The 26,649-nt window shown below is 38.8% G+C and overlaps 1 protein-coding gene across 1 annotated transcript; it reads left to right on the top strand.

The window, feature by feature from the left end:
* Positions 1 to 14,521, top strand: Nxt2 (nuclear transport factor 2 like export factor 2). The gene is made up of 5 exons (XM_050124058.1): positions 1 to 92; positions 1,018 to 1,114; positions 1,935 to 2,021; positions 13,425 to 13,569; positions 14,340 to 14,521. The coding sequence occupies exons 1-5, from the start codon at positions 1 to 3 to the stop codon at positions 14,519 to 14,521; spliced, it is 603 nt and encodes a 200-aa protein (XP_049980015.1).
* The last annotated feature ends 12,128 nt before the right edge of the window (positions 14,522 to 26,649 follow it).

Here is a 26,649-nt window from a genome sequence, read left to right on the forward strand (position 1 = left end):
ATGAAGAAATACAGTAGCGACTGGTCCCGTGGGGACAAGCTCTATGAAAGAGCTGGCTGTTCTTCTCAAGAATCACAAATAAGCTACCAATAGTAAGTTTATAGAAATATTTGATTCAAAGTTCAGAAGTCTGTCAGGGCCATGTTGGGATAAACCGTTTTAAGAAATGGCACGGGAAGTGGGGGGAGGGTACTGATACTAGTTTGTCACGGCGGCATTTTCATTACTTGAGCTTAAATCATAGCTAGTCACTGGTTAATCACTGTTTTAATAATGTTACGGTAAAAAATAGCCTTTAACTCAAAGTTTCCATAAATAATTAAAAATGCTTAGAAAAGTGCTTGTTTGTTTTTGTTTTGTTTTGTTTTGGGGGGAGTGCTTGACATTTAATTCTCTCAGTGTGGAGGGAGTAAGTAAAATATATGTGTTTTAAACAGAAAATTTTCAGGCATTCAACTATGGCGTTAGTAACAGACACAGAATGAAGAACATTCTAGAACTTTAAGTGGTGTTCCAGCCCCTCATGTAGTAGGCGGTTTTTCTTATCCTTTTCTCAAGTTCTGCCCCCTTTTCCTGTTGGCTACTAACCTAGGTTATTTCGTTTCTCATTGGCCTGCCTCCTGGAATAAGCCATGCCCGTAACTGGGCCCTTTATTTTTAACTTGTGCAAGGGCAGGAAACTGGAAAACTGAGATGCATTTGTTTTCCGTATTAAGATTACAAGAACAAGGTGTTTGTTTTTATGGGAGTGAGGTGGGGGTTGTTTTGTTTTTACATTGTTTTGTTGGGATTTTTTGGATGATTTATTTTTGGTTTTGTCTGTTTCTCTCCTTTATGCTAAGCGAACAGTGTGCAAGTAATTAAAACAGATGGGTGGAATGGGTTGAAACTGAAGGGAACTGCTGTTTAACGTTGGAACATCGGGGTGATTTTAACATCGGGATACAATGGGCAGGTTGAAAAATACGTGCCTTTTGCAGGTTTCATTTTCTTGCTAAACATTTCATCTTTTCACAGTCAAAGTAGCCAGATATGTGAGGAGGAGTTGATATCTCAGCTGGCGAAGCATACCATTTCAGGCACCCCAAGTACCCCGATGTCCTCCTCTACTATGGTGAGTGTGTGACATTATGGCATATTAAGAAGCTAGGGCCTGGGCAGCAGAGGGAAGGGAAGGCACAAGTAGGACTTGAATACAGAGCAAGGAGCTTGGACACCTGAACAAGCGGTGAATCAGAGTCTGGTCTGCCAGCACCCCCCTCCCCCGGGGGGGGGGAGGCCTTTTAAAAGTTAGAATCTTCCGATTAAAGAATGACGATTATTTTTAATTCAAATAAATAGAACTTCTCAGTAAACGGTGGGGGCAAAGTTACTTAAGGGATCTTTTTGCAAGACCACTCTGAGAAGTTTCATTTCTTGGTTTTTGCAGTTCATTTACTAACACCAGTGAATGTTTATGTAAGAAAAATTTCTGAGTGAGGCCACTTAGACTTTCATGTCATACTTACCTTTAAAAAAAAAACTCACTAACTTTTGAGTTTGGTCCTAAGTTGAAACTCAGCAGTGACTGTCCACCCCTCACACCTTGTTTCTACACACACTCACCCTTGAGTTACTATCCCTATGGTATCCTTTTGTAGGTGAATGGTTTATAAAACACTAGTTTTTTTTTTTTTTACTTAGTTGCCAATCAAAGATCTTAGAGTTATGTGTGAAGGGTGAAAAAAAGGACAGATGAATACGTTCTAAAGACATAGACCAAAAACTAGGAGCAGATTGCTTTTAAATCTGAAAGTATTTGTGCCTTGACCTCTATGATACTCAAATATATGTGATAGTTGATTTCATGTGCAGCTTTACAGTGATGAATATAGATCAAGAACTTCTGCTGCATATTTCGTGTATGATTTACCTTTGTGAAATTTTTCTTGTAGGATTTTAAAACTTGCGTGGAACAAGCATGTATTGCTGCTGAGGAATTCATCAATATTTACTATGAGACGATGGACAAAAGAAGACATGTGAGTTTTTTAGTTTCTCTTGCTCTTTGTTTAAGTGCCATTTCTTTGTTTAAATATCATTTATCTGACCTACATAAGTAATTACTGTACACACATTCTTTAAGAGTTGTTTTTATTTTGTTACAGTTTGGTGAGGTTTTTTTTCTTTTTTGGTGTTGTTTTATTTTGTTTTCTTGGTTTGAGGTTTTTTTTTTTTTACTGTATTCGGTGTTTGTTTTGCTTTTTTTTGAGAAACTACTACTTGGGAAGCAAGGGAAAGGATTTGGAGGACTTGGAGGAGGGGAAAATATGATCAAAATATATTTAAATTTAAAAAATTGTTTCAGATAATAAAAATATAATGTTGCAGGATATTTGATCACACTGTAAACCCCAAGAGTGCATTATTTACTGGAAAAAAAACGGTTTCTAGTTGTGGTGTGGCTCATTTGTAGCACATTTAACCCAAGGGTTTTCTGCTTAAATATTGTAAACAGGATTAAATAAAGTCAACAATAGGTCAAGAGGTGGAGCAGTTGACAGAAAGTGAATATAGGATTATCACGAAAAGAAATAGAGAATGAGAGGGAGTCAGGAGGATGGGTAGGGAGACACACAGGAAGTAGAAGCGAGGAACATTCTGTTTGAGGAGTCTTGTGAGAAAGGGACATCTGGACATTCTGGGACATCAGATGAGGAGAAAGGCCATCTGAGTGCTTTCTCTGCCTCTCTGAGCTAGCAAGCTTTCACCCCAGCATCTGACTCCTGAGTCTTTATTGATAAAATTGAACAATTAATATTTTGTTAAAAATGGTGCTGGCATACCTGGATGTCAACCTGTAAAAGAATGAAAATAGATCCATATCTATCACCATGCACAAAACTCAAGTCCAAATGGATGAAAGACCTCAATATCAATCTGAACACACTGAACCTGATAGAAGAGAAAGTGGGAAGTACTCTACAACTTATGGGCACAGGAGATCAACTCCCTACGTATAAGCCCAGCAACACAGACATTAAGGGCAACATTGAATAAATGGGACCTCCTGAAACTGAGAAGCTTCTGTAATGCAAAGGACACCGTCACTAAGACAAAAAGGCAACCCACTGACTGGGGGAAAATCTTCACCAACCCCACAACTGACAAAGGTCTGATCTCCAAAATATATAAAGAATTCGAGAAACTAGACTTTAAAATGCTAATTAACCCAATTTAAAAAAAATGGGACACTGAACTGAACAGAGAATTCTCAACAGAAGTTCAAATGACCAAAAGACACTTAAGGTCATGCTCAGCCTCCTTAGTGATCAGGGAAATGCAAATCAAAACAACTTTGAGATACCATCTTACACCTGTCAGAATGGCTAAAATCAAAAACACCAATGATAGCCTTTGCTGGAGAGGTTGTGGAGTAAGGGGTACACTCATCCATTGCTGGTGGGAATGCAAACTTGTGCAACCGCTTTGGAAATCAGTGTGGCAATTTCTCAGGAAATTCCCAAGACCCAGTAATACCACTCTTGGGAATATACCCAAGAGATGCCCTATCATATGACAAAAGCGTTTCTTCAACTATATTCATAGCAGCATTGTTTGTAATAGCCAGAACCTGGAAAAACCTAGATGCCCTTCAATGGAAGAATGGATGAAGAAAGTGGAATATATACATATTAGAGTACTACTCAGTGGTAAAAAACAATGACATCATGAATTTTGCATGCAAATGGATGGAAATAGAAAACACTATCCTGAGTGAGGTAACCCAGACCCAAAAAGATGAACATGGAATGTACTCACTCATAATTGGTTTCTAACCATAAATAAAGGACAATGAGCCTATAATTTGTGATCCTAGAGAAGCTAAATAAGGAGGTAAACCCAAAGAAAAACATATAGTCATCTGCCTGGATATGAATCTGGCGATGGATGGAGATATAGACAGAGACCCACATTGGAGCACTGGACTGAGCTCCCAAGGTCCAAGTGAGGAGCAGAAGGAGGGAGAACATGAGCAAGGAAGTCAGGACCGCGAGGGGTGAACCCACACACTGTGACAGTGGGGCTGATCTATTGGGAGCTCACCAAGGCCAGCTAGACTGTGACTGAAAAAGCATGGGATAAAACCGGACTCTCTGAATATGGCGGACAGTGAAGGATGCTGAGAAGCCAAGGACAATGGCATGGGGTTTTGATCCTACTTCATGTTCTGGCTTTGTGGGAGCCTAGGCAGTTTGGATGCTCACCTTCCTGGACCTGGATGGAGGTGGAGGACCTTGGACTTCCCACAGGGCAGGGAATCCAGACTGCTCTTCAGACTCGAGAGGAAGGGGGAATGGAGTGGGGGGGAATGGGAGAGGAGTGGGGAGAGGGGGAGAGGAGTGGGGGGAGGGGAAAAGGAGTGGGAGGAGGGGAAGAGGAGTGGGAGGAGGGGAAGAGGAGTGGGAGGAGTGGGAGGGAAATGGGAGGCAGGGAGGAGGCAGAAATTTTTTCAACAAAAATAAATAAATAATAAATAAATGAATAAATAAATAAAAGATTTTGTTAAAAACAACATTTGTCACCTACTATCTGGCACAGCCACATGGACAGGGAAATTATGTAAGCTATGGACAAACTGAGAAGTCATAAGATTTGGTAAGATACCTGGGAAGTTCTCAGGGAAAGAATCTAACATGAAAAGGAAAACTCTTCCCCATGTTAAGGATGGGAAATATCATAATACAGGGCTTTATGACCCTATATAGTGCTACTTTAGATGACTTGAAAACAGAAGCAGAAAATGAAAAGATAAATGGCTTAACTGAGATTGACATAGTACTAATAATTACTGTCAGTTTGGAAATTTGTATTTTATCCCTAATAGCCATAGTGGGTTTTTTATGCCAAATATGAGAAATGGTTTAATAATTATACCAAATATGAACAGTGGATTGATAAGGTACAAGTCTTAGAAAGACTTATGAGTGAAAATAAAAATGCCCAAAGACAGAGGAATTTAGACAAGAATCTACCATGCCAGCACATGATGAAACTGAAGAGGGGTGGGACAAGGTTCTTAGAAAACCAACTTTAGCTTAGTCAGTTACTATACAAGAACTAACATCAGACAGTAGGCATCTCCAAGATTATGAAGAAGTTAAATGGACTCCTAGAGAAATACTGGATTTGAGGAGATTTAAGGAAGTGGTAATTTCATATGGTATACATATGTGTATTTCAAAGATGTGTTGACCTCAGAATGGAAACCAGTATATGTATTCCATTAGAGAAGAGGTTTTGCCTTTGTTTTCACAGAAGAAAAGCTGTGAATGCTGTCAAGATTGATAAAGATTAGATTCAAACGGGAGAGGCCTCCTGAATAAAGAGAGGTGTTAGTTTATTACACAGGTTGGTCCTTCAGTCCAAATTAGCTTAAAGAGGCCAACAAATGCCTTTCAATTGATCAGACATGAAAAAAATAACAAACAAATAATATTTTTAATGATAATTTATGAAAGGCACACTTGCTTTACTGGCATGAAATTAAAAATGTGTTTTCTTGAACCATGTGTCTTAATTCCATGTTCGAATGTTAAACTGTAGATTACCATGCAGCAATATACATGCCATCTTGGACATCAGCTTTTGAGGATTCTTCTTAAATAAAGAGGATATTTTTGTTGTTTTGGTATTAAAAACATAGTTAAAATATAAAAACATAAGTAAATTCAAAGTATTACTATAGTTCAAGATTGGAGTTATTTGAAGCTAAAATAAAATATCTGAGCAGGACACTGGGGAGGATCACAGGTGAACAATCCCTGAAGGCATGAGAGCAGGATAGCCTACCCCCTCCTCTGTATGCCCCCTACAGCAATCAAAAGAGAGGGCCCTGTACCTTGACTGGGTAAAACAATAGAACTGACCCTGGGAATATAAGTATGGGGGACTCAGATATAAGGGTGTGAGCAGGAGAACTGCATCAGAGCAGGCACATAAGAATTACAGTGATTGGAAATTAAAAGCCACTTGCAAAAGGCAAGCCAAAATTCAAAGTGAATGTCCTTTGTAATCTAAAAATAGACACACTTAAACCTTGAATTTATGTATAAAAAGAAGAGGGAAATAGGTATATTTATCTACACATGCTCCAGTTTATTTAGTTTAAGAAGAATTTTTTAATTAAAAGATAATATTTTTGTGTTGCCAAAAACCATTTTGCCCTAAAAAAGATATAACCTGCTAAAAATAGGAATCCCATTTTATTATATTGTTGTTAAAATGTAATAAAAAAGAAAGCAAGTTGCTTATAGACTGTATGTGTAAGGTATTAGGGGGGAAATCAGCTTAGAAATAATGTCCTTAAGTTTGCCTTTATCAAGTACCATGCTCTTAGGCAAAGTCTCAAGTTTTTTTAAGGTCATTTTACTTTTAAGGGGGAAAAATTTTGCAATGCTAGAAATTAAACTCATGGCCTTAACAAACTATGTGAGTACCCTACCCCTGCCCTAAGTCCGCAGCTCAGAGATTAAATACTGTGTATAACACTGAGTCCAGCACACCTGTACTTAAAAAGTTGATCAGGTTCTTTTAGCCCCTTGAGTTTAATAAATAGCGCAGTGTGGAATGGTCTACAATTTCAGGGATGTCTCCTGGTTTTCCTCTTTTATTTTGTATACTAATAAAAAATTCTGATTAAAGTTTACAGCTATAGCTGATGTTCACAATAAGGATCCAAGTGATGTATATGCTTTTAGTTTTTAATAGATCAGGTTTCAGATCAGATTTTCCATTATAATTTACCTCTCAACTCTACTTTTATAAAGGAATTATTTCAGTATGTGATCAAATAGTCTTGCCTTGGTTTCCTACCAGTACAGAACTCTTTTATTATTTAAAAAAATACATTTTCTTTTAATTTTTATTTATTTATTTATTTATTTATTTATTTATTTATTTATTTATTAAAGATTTCTGTCTCTTCCCCACCGCCGCCTCCCCTCCCCCAATCAAGTCCCCCTCCCTCGTCAGCCCAAAAAGCAATCAGGGTTCTCTGCCCTGTGGGAAGTCCAAGGACCACCCACCTCCATCCAGGTCTAGTAAGGTGAGCATCCACGAAACTGCCTAGGCTCCCACGAAACCAATAGGTCCAGTAGAATCAAAAACCCGTTGCCATTGTTCTTGAGGTCTCAGTAGTCCTCCTTGTCCGCTATGTTCAGCGAGACCAGTTTTGACCCAGGCTTTTTCAGACCCAGGCCAGCTGGCCTTGGTGAGTTCCTGATAGAACATCCCCATTGTCTCAGTGTATGGGTGCACCCCTCGCGGTCCTGAGTTCCTTGCTTGTGCTCTCTCTCCTTCTGCTCCTGATTTGGACCTTGAGATTTCAGTCCGGTGCTCCAATGTGGGTCTCTGTCTCTGTCTCCTTTCATCGCCTGATGAAGTTTAATATTCAGGAGGATGCCTATATGATTTTCTTTGGGTTCTCCTTCTTATTTAGCTTCTCTAAGAACCCGAATTATAGGTTCAATGTCCTTTATTTATGGCTAGAAACCAAATATGAGTGAGAACATCCCATGTTCCTCTTTTTGGGTCTGGCTTACCTCACTCAGGATGGTGTTTTCTATTTCCATCCATTTGCCTGCAAACTTCAAGAAGTCCTTGTTTTTTACTGCTGAGTAGTACTCTAATATGTATATATTCCATACTTTCTTCATCCATTCTTCAATTGAAGGGCATCTAGGTTGTTTCCAGGTTCTGGCTATTACAAACAATGCTGCTATAAACATAGTAGAGCATATACTTTTGTTGTGTGATAAGGCCTCTCTTGGGTATATTCCCAAGAGTGGTATTGCTGGGTCCATGGGTAGGTTGATCCCAAATTTCCTGAGAAACCTCCACACTGCTTTCCAGAGTGGTTGCACAAGTTTGCATTCCCACCAGCAATGGATGAGTGTACCCCTTTCTCCACAACCTCTCCAGCAAAGGCTATCATTGGTGTTTTTGATTTTTGCCATTCTGACAGGTGTAAGATGGTATCTTAAAGTTGTCTTGATTTGCATTTCCCTGATCGCTAAGGAAGTTGAGCATGACCTTAGGTGTCTTTTGGCCATTTGAACTTCTTCTGTTGAGAGATCTCTGTTCAACTCAGTGCCCCATTTTATAATTGGGTTGATTAGCCTTTTACGGTCTAGTTTCTTGAGTTCTTTATATATTTTGGAGATCAGACCTTTGTCAGTTGTGGGGTTGGTGAAGATCTTCTCCCAGTCAGTGGGTTGCCTTTCTGTCTTAGCAACAGTGTCCTTTGCTTTACAGAAGCTTCTCAGTCTCAGGAGGTCCCATTTATTCAATGAGGCCCTTACTGTCTGTGCTGCTGGGGTTATACGTAGGAAGTGGTCTCCTGTGCCCACGTGTTGTAGAGTACTTCCCACTTTCTCTTCAATCAGGTTCAGTGTGTTTGGACTGATATTGAGGTCTTTCACCCACTTGGACTTGAGTTTTGTGCATGGTGATAGATATGGGTCTATTTTCATTCTTCTACAGATTGACATCCAGTTTTGCCAGCACAATTTGTTGAAGATGCTCTCTTTTTTCCATTGTATACTTTTAGCTCCTTTATCGAAAATCAGGTGTTCATATGTTTGTGGGTTAAAGTCAGGGTCTTCTATTCGATTCCATTGGTCGACTTCTCTGTTTTTATGCCAATACCAAGCTGTTTTCAATACTGTAGCTCTGTAATAGAGTTTGAAGTCAGGGATGGTAATGCCTCCAGACGTTCCTTTATTGTATAAGATTGTTTTGGCTATCCTGGGTTTTTTGTTTTTCCATATAAAGTTGATTATTGTCTTCTCCAGATCTGTGAAGAATTTTGATGGGATTTTGATGGGGATTGCATTGAATCTATAGATTGCTTTTGGTAGAATTGCCATTTTTACTATGTTGATCCTCCCAATCCAAGAGCAAGGGAGGTCCTTCCATTTTCTGGTGTCCTCCTCTATTTCTTTCTTCAAAGACTTGAAGTTCTTGTCAAATAGATCTTTCACTTCCTTGGTCAGGGTTACCCCAAGATATTTTATGCTCTTTGTGGCTATCGTGAAAGGTGATGCTTCTGTGATTTCCCTCTCTGTTTCCTTATCCTTAGTGTATAGGAAGGCAACTGATTTTTTGGAGTTGATCTTGTATCCAGCCACGCTACTAAAGGTGTTTATCAGCTGTAGGAGTTCTTTGGTAGAATTTTTGGGGTCGCTTATGTATACTATCATGTCATCTGCAAATAACGAAAGCTTAACTTCTTCCTTTCCAATACGAATCCCCTTGATCCCCTTATGTTGTCTTATTGCTATTGCTAGAACTTCAAGCACTATATTGAAGAGGTATGGAGAGAGTGGACATCCTTGTCTTGTTCCTGATTTTAGTGGGATGGCTTTGAGTTTTTCTCCATTTAATTTAATGTTAGCTGTCGGTTTGCTGTAGATAGCTTTTATTATATTTAGGTATGACCCTTGTATCCCTATTCTCTCCAAGACCTTTATCATAAAGGGGTGTTGAATTTTGTCGAATGCTTTTTCCGCATCTAATGAAATGATCATATGGTTTTTTTCTTTCAGTCTATTTATATGGTGGATTACATTGATAGATTTGCGTATGTTGAACCAGCCCTGCATCTCTGGGATGAAGCCTACTTGATCATAATGGATAATTTTTCTGATGTGTTCTTGAATTCGGTTTGCCAGTATTTTATTGAGAATTTTTGCGTCGATATTCATGAGTGAGATAGGCCTGTAATTCTCTTTCTTGGTTGGGTCTTTGTGTGGTTTTGGTATCAGGGTAACTGTAGCTTCATAAAAGGAATTTGGCAATGACTTTTCTGTTTCTATATTGTGAAATACGTTAAGGAGTATAGGTATTAGCTCTTCTTGGAAGTTCTGGTAGAATTCTGCGTTGAACCCATCTGGTCCTGGGCTTTTTTTGGAAGGGAGATTTTTGATAACAGTTTCTAGTTCTTCGCGACTAACAGGTCTATTTAGATCATTCACCTGGTCTTGGTTTAGCTTTGGTATATGGTACTTATCTAAAAAAATGTCCATTTCTTTTGCATTTTCCAGTTTTGTGGCATACAGGCTTTTATAGTAAGATCTAATGATTCTCTGGATTTCCTCTGTGTCTGTGGTTATGTCCCCCCTTTCATTTCTGATTTTATTTATTTGCGTGTTCTCTCTCTGTTGTTTAGTTAGTTTGGATAGGGGTTTGTCGATCTTGTTGATTTTCTCCAAGAACCAACTTTTTGTTTCATTGATTCTTTGGACTGTTTTCTGTGTTTCTATTTTGTTGATTTCTGCCCTCAGTTTGATTATTTCCAGTCTTCTACTCCTTCTGGGCACCTCTGCTTCTTTTTTTTCTAAAGCTTTCAGGTGTGCCATTAAGTCCCCAATGTATGCTTTCTCTGTTTTCTTTAAGTGGGCACTTAGTGCTATGAACTTTCCTCTTAGCACTGCTTTCATCGTGTCCCATAGGTTTGAGTATGTTGTCTCTTTATTTTCATTAAATTCAAGGAAGACTTTAATTTCTTTCTTAATTTCTTCCTTGACCCAGGTGTGGTTCAGTAGTTGACTGTTCAGTTTCCATGAGTTTGTCGGCTTTCTGGGGGTAGCATAGTTGTTGCCATCTAACTTTAATCCGTGGTGATCTGATAAGACACAGGTGGACACTGATATTCTTTTGTATCTGTGGAGGTTTCCTTTGTTTCCGAGTATATGGTCAATTTTTGAGAAGGTTCCATGAGCTGCAGAGAAGAAGGTATATTCTTTCCTATTTGGGTGGAGTGTTCTGTAGATGTCTGTTAAGTCCATTTGCTTCATTACCTCCAATAATTCTCTTAATTCTCTATTAGGTTTCTGTCTGATTGACCTGTCCATTGGAGAGAGAGGTGTGTTGAAGTCTCCTACTATTAGTGTGTGTGGTTTTATGTCTGCCTTGAGTTTTAGAAATATTTCTTTTACATAAGTGGGTGCTTTTATATTAGGGGCATAGATATTCAGGATTGAGATGTCATCCTGATGAATTGTTCCTGTTATGAGTATAAAGTGTCCATCTCGATCTCTTCTGATTGATTTTAGTTTGAAGTCAGTTTTGTTGGAAATTAGTATGGCCACACCTGCTTTTTTGTTAGGACCATTTGCTTGAAAGACCTTTTCCCAACCTTTTACTCTGAGTAGATGCCTGTCTTTGTGGTTGAGATGTGTTTCTTGCAAACAGCAGAATGTTGGATCCTGTTTTCGTATCCAATCCCTTAGCCTGTGCCTTTTTATAGGTGAATTGAGACCATTAATATTAAGTGATATTAGTGACCAGTGGTTGTTTACTCCGGTTATTCTTACTGTTTTCGGTAGTAGAGTTTGTGTGTGTCCCTTCTTTGAGTTGTACTGGTGAAGGTTCGCTAGATTCCTGAGTTATTGTAGTCAGTGTTGGCAATGTTGGATTCCTTGGGTTGCGATTTTCCTTCTATTACTTTCTGTAGCGCTGGATTTGTGGCTACGTATTGTTTAAATTTGTTCTTATCCTGGAATGTCTTGTTTTCTCCATTGATAGTGAATACTAGCTTGGCTGGGTATAGAAGTTTGGGTTTGCATCCATGGTCTCTTAGTTTTTGAAGAACCTCTATCCAGGACCTTCTGGCTTTCATGGTTTCCATAGAGAAGTCAGGTGTAAGTCTGATCGGTTTACCTTTATAAGTTACTTGGCCTTTTTCCTTTGCAGCTCTTAATATTCTTTCTTTAACCTGTATATTTTGTGTTTTGATTATTATATGGCGAGGGGATGCTTTTCTTTGATCCAGTCTGTTTGGTGTTCTGTATGCTTCTTGGATATTCAAAGGAATATCTTTCTTTATGTTGGGAAAGTTTTCTTCCATAATTTTGTTAAATATATTTTCTGGGCCTTTGAGCTGTAATTCTTCCCCTTCTTCTATTCCTATTATTCTCAGGTTTGGTCTTTTTATTGTGTCCCATATTTCCTGAATGTTTTGTGATGAGAATTTGTTTGCTTTGCTGTTTTCTTTGATCAGTGTGTTTATTTTCTCTATGGTGTCTTCAGAATCTGAGATTCTTTCTTCTATTTCTTGTATTCTATTGATTATGCTTGTTTCTGTAGGCTCTGCTCGTTGACCTAGATTTTCCGTATCCAGCTGGTCCCCCGTTTGTGTTTTCTTCCTTGCTTTCATTTCAGTTTTCAATTCTTGAACTGTTTCCACTACCTCTTTGATTTAATTGTCCTGGGGCGATCTGCTCTCAGTGTTGAGCTGGTCCCTGCTGCCTGCGTCGCCTGCCACTGTGTCAGCACCCGCTGGTCCGGCCCGCGCCAACTGCATCGCCCGCCGTGCTTTGGTTCCGCCCGCCGCCGCCCAAAAAATACTTTTTTAAGAAAAAAGATAAACTATATTACTATAGCTGACATAGACCTGGGGGTGGGAAAGGCTATGACAATGGATGTTCATTGTCCCTTGTCATGAATATTTGTTATTTGTCCTGTCTTATTGCTTTCAAAACTAAAGTAGCCTGTTGGGTTTGTAGTAGCACAGGTGCTTAATCCCAGAACCTGGGAAGCAGAAGCAGGCAGATCTCTAAATTTAAGGTCATCCTTGTCTACATAGTGAGCTGCAGGACAGGTAGAGCAACATAGTGAAATCCTGCGGGTGCAGCAGAGCCAAGCTCCATTCATACCTATAATTCTAACATTCGGGAGGCTGAGACCAGATCCTGAATTTGAGGCTAGCCTGGGATACAGAGCAAAAGTAAAAGCAGTTAGTGTAGTTCATTATCAGTGCAAGGGTATGTTTAATCCTTTCAATCCAACTTTACTTTGAAAATAAAACAAGTAACGTGTCACTTAACCCAAAAGAGTTAAATCTGCTAGATTTTGCCTCACATGCACCTCGTCACATTTATTCTCATCACTCCACTTTCAGTGCTTCGGACTCTTCGGTGCTTACTATGCCAACACTGGAAAAATTAATTCTTCCCAGCATAAAGGCATCAAATGAGTCACATGTGTTTAGTCACTAGAATGAAAGCAGATTAGGACTTAATTCTCAAAATTGGAAAGGAGAAACTGAAAATGTGTTCGAGAGTGGGTGTGTTTGGGATTTGTGATCATTTAATATATTTTTAAATAGCAAGACTGTAAAACTCTTAGTATTTGAGGGGATACAAGTTTTTGTCATTGAAGCTAAAGCTGAAATACCAGGTCTATTGAGTCAGATAATACCTATTTAAGGCAAGCTAGATATCATGGTCACATTGTTTGCCAGTAGCAAGGGGGCAAAGGAAGTAGAGATGGAGACAGAGTCAGGAAAATGCTTACATTCCATCTACAATCTCTTACTGTATTTCTAAAGAAAAAAATGTTGCATAAAAATTCATTTCTTCAAAGTTTTCCTTTATTTTTAGGCAATTGTTAAGATGTATTTGGACAAGGCCACCCTAATTTGGAATGGAAATGCTGTTACAGGGCACGAAGCCCTTTCTAATTTTTTTGAGACGTTGCCTTCCAGTGAGTTCCTAATCAATATGCTGGACTGCCAACCAGTGCATGGTAAGATCACGATCTTCCAAAGTATCTCCTTTATTTGCTGTTAGTAATCGCTGAGGTTTACACCTAAAGCAGCAGTAACTTTTAATAGGAGATAGATTTACTTATTTGAGCAAGTGAAGTGTCACGAAAAGTACTTTATCCAGTCAAGCTTTGGGATTGTTTGATGCTTTTCACTCCAGAGAACTACCATTAAGTTTGGAATAGTGTATGCTTATTGGTTATTACAACTTATATGAGAAATTGCAACTAAATGTGATTTTTTTGTTGAAAGGGAGAGTGTATACAGAAAAAATCTATACCATATCATAGATTAATGTGTTTGAGGGTCTGTTAACATTTCAGAGAACTGTGTTCTGTGAAAGAACGACTTAGGACATGACAGAATTTGATTCAGAACAGATAGATGTAGTATACAATATTTACCACTAGATGGGGTACTTACTATCTTAACTGATTATTTATAATGGTATTTCCCCTTATAATTCCTGAAGGATGGCTTAAGAAGCAAACTATGAATGACGTTAGATATCTAATGAAATATTAATACATATAGGAAACAAATGGTCAGTTTAGATTTATAATCTTTATTTCGAAACTTGAGAGTACCCCATAAACCTTTCTGGATAGAAAAATCATCTTCATATTTTTTTAAATATTCAATTTTTGACTTTGGGATGTATGCTCAAAGGACAGAACATGAAAATCTTTAACATTACATCGTAAGCTTATTGAGACATGTAAATTGACATCTTTCTCTTGTGTTGCTAAAGAGCAAGCTACCCAGTCTCAGACTACCATTCTTGTTGTGACCAGCGGAGCCGTGAAGTTTGATGGAAACAGAAAACACTTCTTCAACCAGAACTTTCTTCTTACTGAACATAGCACTACTAACAACACCGTGTGGAAGATTGCAAGTGACTGCTTCCGTTTTCAGGATTGGGCTAGTTGTTAAAGAAGCAAAAGCCCATTCTCTAAGTCCATTGGTTCCAGCAAGAGAAGTTGAATGTGAATTAATATATTTCATTGCAAAAGTACTATAAACCAGTATTGCTGAAACAAAATGTATTGACTTTTTTATTGCTAATAACACTTTTGCTGCCAGTTTGAATTATTGCACCTAAGAGCTTTAAAGATAGATTTTTACATACCTTATGTATACATTCCACGACTGATATTCTCAGGGCAATATTAAACTTGATCTAGGTACTAAGATACTGTGAATCCAATCCATTGCACAAATGGAGTCCTTTTGTAATACTGTCTGTGGAAGAGCACAACATAGCTCTGTAAGAGTAAGTAGTGGTGTTACGGTTATTAAGATAATTTTTCAATGAAGCACATGCCTGTTTATGATTAACACTTGTCATATGTTTTAATATTTAAGTGTAGATTTTTTAAGTCAGTTCAACTTAGTATTAGAATCAACTAGTATTCTGACATATTTGAATTACTAGAGGTGTTTTTAGCACAGCCCATTTTTATTTTTTATCTTATATTTCTTTTTTATAATCCATATTGTTTTATAACCCATATTATAATCCATATTGTTTTCTTACTTTGACATGTATCCTTTTGAAATGAGGTGATCGACTAGATTGGTGAAAAATGTTCTCAACTGATTCTTGAATGTTGGGTGCTTTTACTGGCAGTAACACCTTTTAGCCATTTTCTTGGCAGCTTCAGGTCAGTGTCTTTATGTGATAAGTGGCAGTGAAACTCAAAGCTTTAATGGGAGAATATGGAATAAGAAATGTAGAAATTCAAGACTGAAGTCAAAAAATGTGAGAGATGACCAAGTGTTAAAATTAGTTCTTGTTTCCTCCTGGTAGTATAACCTAGTTTGAGGATTTAACTTCCAGAGTCTCTAAGTATTCTTGCCAAATGGTCATGAATTGACTTTCGTTCTAAGAATTGTATTTTAAGATCTTTATTTATCTCTAGAAACCAATTATGAGTGAGTACATCCCATGTTCATCTTTTTGAGTCTGGGTTACCTCACTCAGGATAGTGTTTTCTATTTCCATCCATTTGCATGCAAAATTCGAGAAGTCATTGTTTTTTACCGCAGAGTAGTATTCTAATGTGTATAAATTCCACACTTTCTTCATCCATTCTTCCATTGAAGGACATCTAGGTTGTTTCCAGGTTCTGGCTATTACAAATAATGCTGCTATGAACATAGTTAAACAAATGCCCCTGTCATATGATCGGGCATCTCTTGGGTATATTCCCAAGAGTGGCATTGCTGTGTCCAGGGGTAGGTTGATCCCGAATTTCCTGAGAAACCGCCACACTGCTTTCCAAAGTGGTTGCACAAGTTTGCATTCCCACCAGCAATGGATGAGGGTACCCCTTTCTCCACAACCTCTCCAGCAAAGGCTATCATTGGTGTTTTTGATTTTAGCCATTCTGACAGGTGTAAGATGATATCTCATCTTACACCTGTAAGATGTATTTTAGGATCTTACTTCCCTGTGTACTTGTCTCCAGTATCCATCCCAGTTTCTTCAAGAACTTCTGCGAGTCAACCATAAGCAGGAAGCTTAACTGGGTGACAGAATCTGTAAATTAGGGCAAAACCTACTGCAGTCTCTGTACACACTCAACTCCTAAGGTTTCCCCATCAACTTCAGACCCAAGACTTCTGTATATTACCTACCACCCACACGAATAGTTTCCTCCTCTGGTTCTGTACTGCCAACTTATTACCTACAATTTAAAGTTGTCTTCAATTTTGTAATTAGTTTTTGTGTAGCACTGGATAAAAGAAAAATCAATATTAAACCATCTCTGTGGTTTAAAAAAAAAACAGAAAAGATCATGATAAACTTCAAAGGAACAAACTCATTAATTTTATGTCTTAACTTCTAGAAACAAAAAGATATATTTTTAGTTTTAGCTAAACTTTAAAATTCTTTGTAATTTTTAAATAGTTTAAGCTAAATATGCTAGCTTTGTTCTTTAGTACAACCAAAATTAAATTTTTACTACTCAATTTTAAAAATGTAATTTAGTTTGGCCCAGAAATAAACTCATGAAAACTGAATTAAATAGGAAGGGATGGAACTGATATTAAAATCATGTCTTATTTCAGTGTTTAGCAAAACTTACACATTCTATTCAGAGTTTTCTTACTCTTATTTTGAATTAGTTTTTCTTACCCACATTTTTAGCAGAAACAATTAAAATACCCAAGTATTACCCTTTCTGTTGCTGGAGAAAAGTATCAAAAGCTGTGTACAACTAGCAATAACAAAATTGAACCATTGTGAATTACTTTATCCATACTCTGTATAACTCCATAATCTGTATGACATTTTATTGGCTGGAACTTCTCATATATGGACTAAACTCTATTTTTGACACGTTCATATTTTTCTAGCCGGGCGGTGGTGGCGCACGCCTTTAATCCCAGCACTTGGGAGGCAGAGGCAGGCGGATCTCTGTGAGTTAGAGACCAGCCTGGTCTATAGGAGCTAGTTCCAGGACAGGCTCCAAAACCACAGAGAAACCCTGTCTCGAAAAACCAAAAAAAAAAAAAAATTGCATTTTGACAAATTTTCTCAAGCGTTTCTTTTTTAAGAATTATTTATTTCATATGTATGAGTATTTTGCCTGCGTACATTTTTTGCATCTTTTTTTTTTTTTGTGGTTTTTGTGAGTGCTGGGATTAAAGGCGTGCGCCACCACCACCTGGCTCTCAAGTGTTTCTTAAAGTGTTTTTGTATCAAAGGCTTCCAAATGGGAACCTATTCCTTTTAAGTCTTCTTAAAACAAAGAAAAAAATGTTGAGATATTGAAAACAATGGTAGATAACTTGGGCTTTTTTTCTTTCTCATTTCTATAGTCCATCTTTTTCTTCCCATTTCCTATCAAGTATTCCCATTGCAACTCTTTGAAGTTCTAGTGAAGTTTGGGGTGAGAAGTTGTAATTCTTCACTGGAGAAAATAATCAAAACATTTATTCAGTAAGCATTGAAACAGAAATACATTTGTGTTCTAGAAATATTTATTCCTTCAGATTTAATATAACTTTAAAAAATATGCCAGGAGAATCTGGAGAGAAGGCTCCATGATTAAGAACTGGTGCAGTATGAAATAAAAAAAAAAAAGGTGAACCTTGGTGTTATTTACACAAGAGTTGGCCTGATTTGTGCAGAAGAGTCCCAATCTCGCTCCTGACCTCATTGATCTCTTGAACAAAGGCTGTCCTCTTGTTTATTGAACATAACAGCAAATATTGTATCAAAAGGGAATGAGGAACTTTTGTCTTAACCCTTTGACAGAAGTCTTGCAAGAAAGGAAATTGATTTTTGGTGGTTTTGATTCAGGACAGTACACAAAACCACATATATATATATATCCTATGTTGCCTTCAACATTTTTCTTAGCAGTTGAGGTGGGCATTGCTTTCAATGCCTCGCTGTTTTCAACAAATGATCTTAGGTCTAGCCACAACATCTTCTGCACATTCTTTGTTCCAATTAAAGGGTAAGTGTGGTATTTGGGAAGGAAATAAGAAGTCAACTAAGCAAATAAAAGCCAAAAAGCTAATCCTTTTATTCTGAAATTTTGCTGGATTATCTATTGCCAGAAATTAAAGGGGAAATTTAGTAGAAAATGCTTTCATTTGGGGTTTATTGTGAGAGAAGAAGGAGAAGCATGCTTTATTCTGGTTGATGTGATAACCCAGCACTCAGGATGCAGAAGCAGGGGGATCTTTGAATCTGAGGCGGGCCTGGTCTACAGAGTGAATTGCAGGACAACCATAACCAGAGGAAAAAAAGATTAAAAGCAAATACTCCACGTGTTTTAACATAGCCACATATTTAGCAGGAAAATGGCAAGTCTTTGGACTTAAGAGTTGATTGTTAATCAGAGCATTATGTCAAAACATTACAAAACTGTTCTAGTTAATATGCTTCCTTTGCCAAGTACTTCTGCACAAAAGATTTTTCATTGGGCTATATAGTTAAATCTAGCCTTCTATAAAAGCAATAAAAGGTAGAGAAGTGTACAGATTATTGTTGCAGTAATGTGTCAGATGAAGGCTCTTAGGATACAGCATATATCTTTGATTAAATGTGCAATAAACTTCCAGATAGTGAGGGCTGGTGAGACTACTTAGCTGTTAAGAGCACTAGATGCTCTTCCAAAAGACCTGAAGACCTGTGTTCAGTTCCAGGCATCCACATGGTGACTCACAACCATCTTTTACTGCATTCCTGAGATACCTACTGCCTTCTTCTGGCCTCCACAGGAACTGCATGCATGTCATACTCAAGGATATATGCAACCAAAGGACCCCTATACATGTCAAATGTAAAAACAAGTCTTAAAAAGTTATACCTCCAGATAGTTTGTACAAAGTATACTCCGACTCATAATCAGTAAGTTTTACTTCACAACCAATTATTAGAATGCACAAATAAATGAAATGTAGCTATCTAAAATAAATTTCATACATAACCACATGTGATATACTCCTAGCATTATTTTTACTTACTTTTATTTTTCAAGACAGAGTTTCTCTGTGTACCCCTGGCTGTCCTGGAACTCATCTATAGACCAGGCTGGCCTTGGACTCCACCTGCCTCTGTTTCCCAAGTCCTGGGATTAAGGACATGTGCCACCAGTGCCCTGCATGGGATTATATTTTAATTTCATTCTATTATTGTTTTGTTAATTCCAGTTACAACATGATCAGCTAACTTTCACAGCATCTTAAAGGATTGAATCAATAGTTTGGAGAAGATAAAAATTGAACCACACATATTGTTGTCACTATCCCTTTTTCATGGAGAATGTAGGGTCAGCTTCCAAAACACGGGGCTGTGTGTCAGTGATGTCACCCTAACTCACAAATGATAAAAAATGTTCTCTCATGCTTGTCTTCTTTGGTGAGGGCAGTAGTACTGGTTACTTTCTATTGTTGTAATATAACACCATGAACTTATAGAAGAAAAAGATTATTTGGTATTAACAATGCCAGATAGTATTCATGATAATAGAGGAGAGATGACAAGAATGAGATGAAATCCCAAATCTTGAACCACAAGCAGGATTCAGAGAGAGGGAACAAACTGGGAATGGCTTGAGTCTTTAAACTGTCAAAGCCCACCTTCAGTGACATACTTTCTCCAATAAGAAAAAAAAAAACATATACCTTCCTAAGCAGCACCACTAACTGGAGAATGAGTGTCCAAATTCCTATGGGGGTCATTCTCATTCAAGCCAAAACATTCCACGGTGTTTTTCTCTTGAAACCATACATTTTTATTTTCTTTAATTTTGCTTCAAATGATCTTTTTTTCATTGTTGATTTGAATAAGAGTATGGTGTTTTAAGTGAAAATAGCCCTCATAGGATCAGATGTTTGAATACTTGGTCCCAGTTGGTCAGCATGTTGGTGTGGGAGGTCCTTCTGTCTATATGTTGCTTTTATTGGTTAATGAATAAAGAAACTGCTTTGGCCTACTGATAGGGCAGAACTTAGGAAGGCAGGGAAAACTGGACTGAATGCTGGAAGAGAAGGCAGAGAGAAAGATGCCATGGAGCTGCCGCCAGAGACAGACGCTGGGAACTTGAGCCAGTCAGCCACTGTCATGTGGCAATACACAGATTAATGGAAATGGGTTAAATTAAGATGTAAGAGTTAGCCAATAAGAAGCTAGAGCTAATGGGCCAAGCAGTGTTTTAATTAATACAGTTTCTGTGCTATTATTTCAGTTTTGGGAAGCTGGGACTAACAAGCAGCTCCTTGCAACAGCATGTTTGGGAAGGATTAGGAGGCGTGGCCTTGTTGAAGGAGGCATGTGCTATGGACAGGTTTTTATTTGAGATTTCAAAGTAAGTGCCACTCCCAGTGTCTCCCAGTGTTTACCACTAGCAGCTTGGTTTAGAAAGGCTGAGTTCCCTGGAAGGAAACTCATTTATGTCACTTTCACAGTTTTGACACTAGAGGAATTAAAAAAAAAAAAGACCTAAAAAGGAAGGACATGGCTGCTCCTACGTATGGTAGAGGAGAAAGTTTTATTGTAGTTGAAAGGTAGAGCACGGGCAGAGGCAGAGATGTAGAACTCTAGCAGAGTCACAGAATCAAGGTAAACATTAGAACAGAAAAGTTATTTTCAAGAAGAACTTTGACCTTGGAGAAATCTTGGTGGAAATCAGTTGTTGTCTGGGATTGACAGAGCTGCTTTTCTGAAGCAGCGTAGCAGCCTTTTCATGAATTTAGTTACATGGTGGTCCTGGAAAACCTGGAGCTCTTGAATTATTGGGTTCACAATAAAGACTAAAGTGGCCGTGGCCAGGTGTGATGCTTTCCTTCAGAGAAACACAGATTAGATCAGGGACTTTGGTATGAAGAATTGTTTGCCTAGAAGATTTTATGTAACAATCAATAAATACACTTTGAACAGCTGTTTGAGGATCAGTCCATCAGAGGATGGACATTTCTGCTGCCACACAAGCCTACAATTCATCTTGAAGTTACTCTCTTTCTTTAATGGTCTCACACAACACAGAACACTTGACACAGAGATAATCTGGGAGAGTCCAGAGAGGATAAGACCCTGAGCTATGTGAGGAGAGAGGGGAAGGGGAAGGAAGTGAATAAGAGGTGAACCAAGTGCTGCGGTCACGAGGGGAAAAGTTTTACTTTTTAAAAATTTTTTATTGAGTTCTACATTTTCCTCTGCTCCCCTCCCTGTCTCTCCCCTCCCTTTCAAAGCTCTCCCAAGGTCCTAATGCTCCAAATTTACTCAGGGGATCTTTTCTTTTTCTATTTCCCATGCAGATTAGATCTATGCATGTCTCTCAGTGTTCTCATTGTTGTCTAAGTTCTCTGGGATTATAGTTTGTAGGCTGGTTTTCTTTGCTTTATGTTTAAAAACCACCTATGAGTGAGTACATGTGATAATTGTCTTTCTGTATCTGGGTTACCTCACTCAATATGATGTTTTCTAACTCCATCTGTTTTCCTGCAAATTTCAAGATGTTGTTATTTTTTCTGTTGTGTAGTACTCCATTGTGTAAATGTACCTCATTTTTCTTATCCATTCTTCAGTGGAGGGGCATTTAGGTTGTTTCTAAGTATTGGCTATGACAAACAATACTTCTATGAACCCAAAAGTGGTATATATCCAAAGGAGGCTCAGAGTCCTGCAGTGTTCGCACCAATTTGCACCCCGCCTATAGGGGGAAACGTCCTGTTATAGGCCTTATTGTGTCGCCATTTTGCGGGTTTTCACTGTTTCAGCTATGGGTAGCAAGCCATCCATGTCCATCCCCCCCCCTGGGGTGAATGCCTTTTAGAGGTCCTAAAACCACAGGTTTAAATGCCCTACTTCTTCAGCTCCTACCCTCACTCTGCCAGTATCCCACCAGCTCCACTTTTATGGGAGCTTTCTAACTACTGTGAGTGCACAGGCAAATGGACCCTGCCACTGCTATTGCTGCCAACAAGATTGGTAGGATCCATGAGGTGGCTGTTTTCAATTCCAGCCTTTTGCTTCCTGCCATGGCTTGTGGCATGGAGACTCAAAGATAGGGCGGATCATACCTATAAGTTTCTCTTATTATTTAAAGGCGTAAGTCACAAACAATGCCACACCAGTTTGGAATTATGATTAATAGGGTGGTATTTATTTAAAGGAGAAAAAACTTACAGATCACCATTCCAGACAACAGCCCTCTGCGCAGCCACGAAGTCGCTGGTGGAGCAGGAAGTGAAGAGAGAGAGGAGAGGGAAGTGGCCGCTTTTTTAAAGGGAGAGAGACCACGCCCCAATGGGCTGGTATCTCAGCAGCTATTGGCTGGAGGAGCGGAAGGACCTCCCGCAACAATTATTAACCTTAAATTTTCTGCAGCTCAAAAATTGTGGCTTTTCCATACAACATATGACTGCTTCCGTTTTGACTGAGGTCAGGTGACTTTATCACCATATTAACTGAATGACTTTTCCATATAACATGTGACTGCTGCCATTTTGAGTGAGGTCACGTGACTTCAATGCCATCTTGGCTGAGAACCAGGTCAGGTGACCATGTTCCACCATCTTTTAGTAAGATATTCCCTTCCTGGTTCCCCAGTGTTAACTCTGTTACATGGGTGACCTTACCACCATCTTAACTGAGGTCAGGTGACATTATCGCCATCTTTATCTTATGTTAAAACATCTTACTTGTGTTTTTGTCTCTAAATTTCTCTTGTTGACTCTGTTGCATGTGTGTTTTATGCAGGGGCATGCCTTTGATAGGGCCCACCAAGAGCATCCATTTCACTCAATTCCTCTTCAGTCTGTATGTGTGTGTGTTCATACATGTAACTTAAATGCACCAATGTTTACTGTTAAATGTTATAATTGTCTCTTCAATGCATCTCATTTCAGACTAAAAAACAATATGTTTCATGTTTTAAACTGGTATGTACTTTTAAGTCTCTTACAAAATACTTTATATTTAATCCAACCCTCATTTAAAATATATTAAAATGTTCTATATTATTGTCAGTTCTGCCATTAACCTTCTATTGCAAGCATTTTTCTCTCCAGGTAGATTCTATAGTATAGTTACACCTGATAAACAGCCCTTAACTGTTCGCAGATCTGGCAAATATGGCACTTAAATATTTAATTATTAAAAAAATTATAACAAAAAGAGACAGGTTGGCTCCTAGCAGCAACACTCTATTTCCTCCAAGGAAGACAGAAGACAAATGGGCACAAAACAATGTCCATCCACAATTTGCTTCAACTTTCAAGCACTGACCACTGGGAAAAACTACCTTTCATCTAAACTGAAGATCTCCAGACAAGTGGATAGAATTGCTGGAATCGACAGGCTAGCTGCTCAGGTCAAGGTAGCCCTGTCTTCCTACAGATTTCTTAGCCTACATGATCTTCTGGAGCCTGGCAGGCCCTGCACTAAACAGCAAAAACCAAATGTGACATTCAGCAACCATGGAGGACCCTGAGGACTAGCTCTAGGTGTCAACAAAGTAAGTTTTCTGTCATTTTTTAAAACAATAATTCAAGTAAAATTTTATCCTTCTCAAAGACCTCTGATGCAGTTTGACAGCTGAAAGGTTTTGTTAGTTTAAAAGGACAACCTCAACAAACAAATTTCAGTAAAAACAAATGAAAGACCTGCAAGTTATAAAGGTGTGAGGACAAATGCAAGTTATCAAACTTCTCTCTCGTGCTGCCTTCCAAAGTCTTAAAAATGCTTTTCATTGTACAAAAATATCTGTCAAGTCATTCTGACATAAATATGCTATTGTTTATATAATGTATATGTCTAAAACTTCTGTTTTCACAAACACAAAGAATTTTTGCAAGTTCCAGGGAGCCGAATTGAAGGAGCCACCTTAAAAAGGTCAGATACACCCCCCTCAATTCCCTGGTCCTAAACATTTTTTTTCCTTAAATTAACTTTGTCCTCTGTTCTGCCAATACCTTAAACAGGTGTAAGAGACACCAGACATTTCCATACCACAAACACCAGACAGGAACAAACAGACCAGCTACACCAGGATGTGACCAGCACCCAGATTTCTCAGGTTTCCCCCCAAAGATGACTCACATAAATAAGCAGGAAGCAGTCTTGAGAATCCACTGCCCCAATTCCATTAACCTGTGGTGCCTAACCTCCAGTCTTTTTAATATAAAAAAGAGATGGGAATGTAATGGTCTGTCTCTTTAAGAGACAAGCCACGCCCACTCCCTCCCCCATCTGCTGAGGCAGGCGTGTCTTCCTTCCTGCTTGCAGCCTGAGTCTCTTCCTTTTCCATCTCCCTCTCAGATAGGCAGCTTCTCTCTTTTCTCTCTCTTTCTCTTTCTCTCTCCTCTTCTCCTTCTCCCTCTTCTCTTCCATAACCCAGTAAATAAATATAAATAAATATCCAACCTCACTCTACATGGTGTACCTATCTGTTTGTCTCTTGTCTGCCACTGCCATGTGGCTCACTGTCCAGGACCAGCCAGCCGCCTTGGGAGACCTGTGGCATGGTCTCATGCACCATCTCTGCCTGGGACTGGCTGCTCTTGGGACCCACTGCCCTGTGTCTGCCATCACGTGGCCCACTGCCTGCCACTGCTCAGAGACCTGCAGCATTTCTGCCACTGCAGTTACTCGGGGATCCACAGAATTTTTTAATTAATCCATTTCATGTGTTAGATACGATTCCTCAGTAATGAATTCTCAGGTTTATGGCCAAGGGTTGGATGTAAATTAATCAGAAACATGTATTAAATAAGTTGCCTTTAAACAGAAAACCACATATAACAAGGTTATAGTTTTATAAGTTGCTAAAAAATTATGATGCTTACCTAAATATGTAGCCATATGTAGTTCGATATTCACTAACACTGGAACTTAACTACTGCAAATGGTGACACTGTGTTATGAAATGGTGGGAGTAGGGATTTAAGCCATGGGTGTGTTCAAACCACGGCCTGTGAGAGATAATGCCACACAGACAGAGATTGAGTATGGAGTTTATTGAGATAAAGGGAATGGGAAGGGAAGAGAGAATGGGAGAGGCAGGAAGGGAGTGGGAGGGAGGGAAGGGAGAAAGGGAAGAAAGGGGAAAGACAGAGAGTTCAGAAGAACTGCAGGAAAAGAGAGCATGAGTAGGCAGGGTTTGTCTTCTCAAATGGACAGGCTGTCTGTCATACACGCAAGTGTAACATAGGGCACAGGGCGCGACACACTGTGACAGGTTCCTAAGGGGCAGGGCCAAGCTATGCCTGGATACTTAACATGCACTAATTACTTCTCTCAACTTTCACAGCCTTCATTTTCCACCAAGCTAACCATGCTAACACCTCTTTCCTAAGCTGCTTATCTTCTAGAATGGTCTCCTTGCTTCTGTTTATTACTTTTTATTTATTTCTTTTGTGTGTGTATTGGTGGTGCATGTCACAGTGGGTATGTCGTGGCATCTATGTGGAAATCAGAGGACAACTTACAAGAGTTGGTTCTCTCCTTCTACTTTGTGGATCCCAAGGATCAAATTTAGGTCAGTTGTCAGGCTTGGAGTCAGTGCTTTTATCCAGTGAGCCATCTGAAGGCCTCCAGAGTAATTTCCTGGTATAATATTTCAGATTAGGTTACTTTCCTCACAAAACCATTGGGGAAGGCATCCTATTGTGCTTAGAATAAAACCCAAATTTCCTAGTTTATTATAATTATCCAGAGAAGCAGAACTAATAGTGGTGTGTGTGTGTGTGTGTGTGTGTGTGTGTGTGTGTGTGTTGATTTTAGAAGGAAGTAGTTGTGTGATTAGGGCTTCACTTGTAAGCAGCTAAATTGAAAAGGGAGTTATATGTTGTGGACCACCTTGTCTTCTTGACATAATGCCAGGAACTGAACAAAACAATCTCACCCATCCTTCCCCTGAGACATTTGGGGAGTAGGGATGCCTACATTTTAAGTGAAAAGAAAGAAGGGCACATAACACACACACACACACACACACACACACACACACTCCTAAATGTATAAATGAGTGTTTAGGGTTGTTTGAATGTATATGACTTTAGGGCTGACTACTTGGTATTAGATAAACAATCAGGAGGCTCATTTTTAGGAAAAACTAATTCTCCCTCTCTTTGCAGTTGTTTGTTGACTATAGTTCTTTGTCTATAGGTAGATTCCTGTAAGATTTTTCTCTTCCATATTATCATGTCTGTTGATATTGTCATTGTTCAGTTTTGGTTTCCACTGTTTTGCCAGGATATCATGAGTATAGTTTCCCTTTGATTTCTAGGAGACTCATTCTCACAGTAGACTTTCCAGTCCTTTGGTCTTTGCACTCTTTCTCCCCCTGCTTCCATGATGTTTCCTGAGCTATAGGTGTGAGGATTGTGTTGAAGATGTATCATCTGGGGCTGGTAACTACATGGTTAGTTGTTCTCTGCATTTTGATCAGTATGGCTTTCTGTGATGGTGTCCATCTGTTGCAAAGAGAAGCTTCCTTGATGAGAGGTGGGGGCTGCACTTACCTGTGGGCAGTGAGAATGCAGGTAGGCATTACACTGATTTAGTAAAGTAGCAGAAATAGGTCCCTTCTAAGACA

Source organism: Alexandromys fortis, unplaced genomic scaffold (genome assembly GCF_014885135.2).
Source record: "Alexandromys fortis isolate MF-2015 unplaced genomic scaffold, M_Fortis_MF-2015_v1.1 scaffold_195, whole genome shotgun sequence".
Lineage (NCBI taxonomy): Eukaryota > Metazoa > Chordata > Mammalia > Rodentia > Cricetidae > Alexandromys > Alexandromys fortis.

What these genes read in the sequence shown, in the direction of transcription:
- Nxt2 (XM_050124058.1), top strand. Translation starts at nt 1, where the DNA reads ATGAAGAAATACAGTAGCGACTGGTCCCGTGGGGACAAGCTCTATGAA. An exon ending in CGATGGACAAAAGAAGACAT is followed by an intron (nt 2,022 to 13,424) that starts GTGAGTTTTTTA and finishes CTTTATTTTTAG; the next exon opens with GCAATTGTTAAGATGTATTT. An exon ending in GGACTGCCAACCAGTGCATG is followed by an intron (nt 13,570 to 14,339) that starts GTAAGATCACGA and finishes GTGTTGCTAAAG; the next exon opens with AGCAAGCTACCCAGTCTCAG.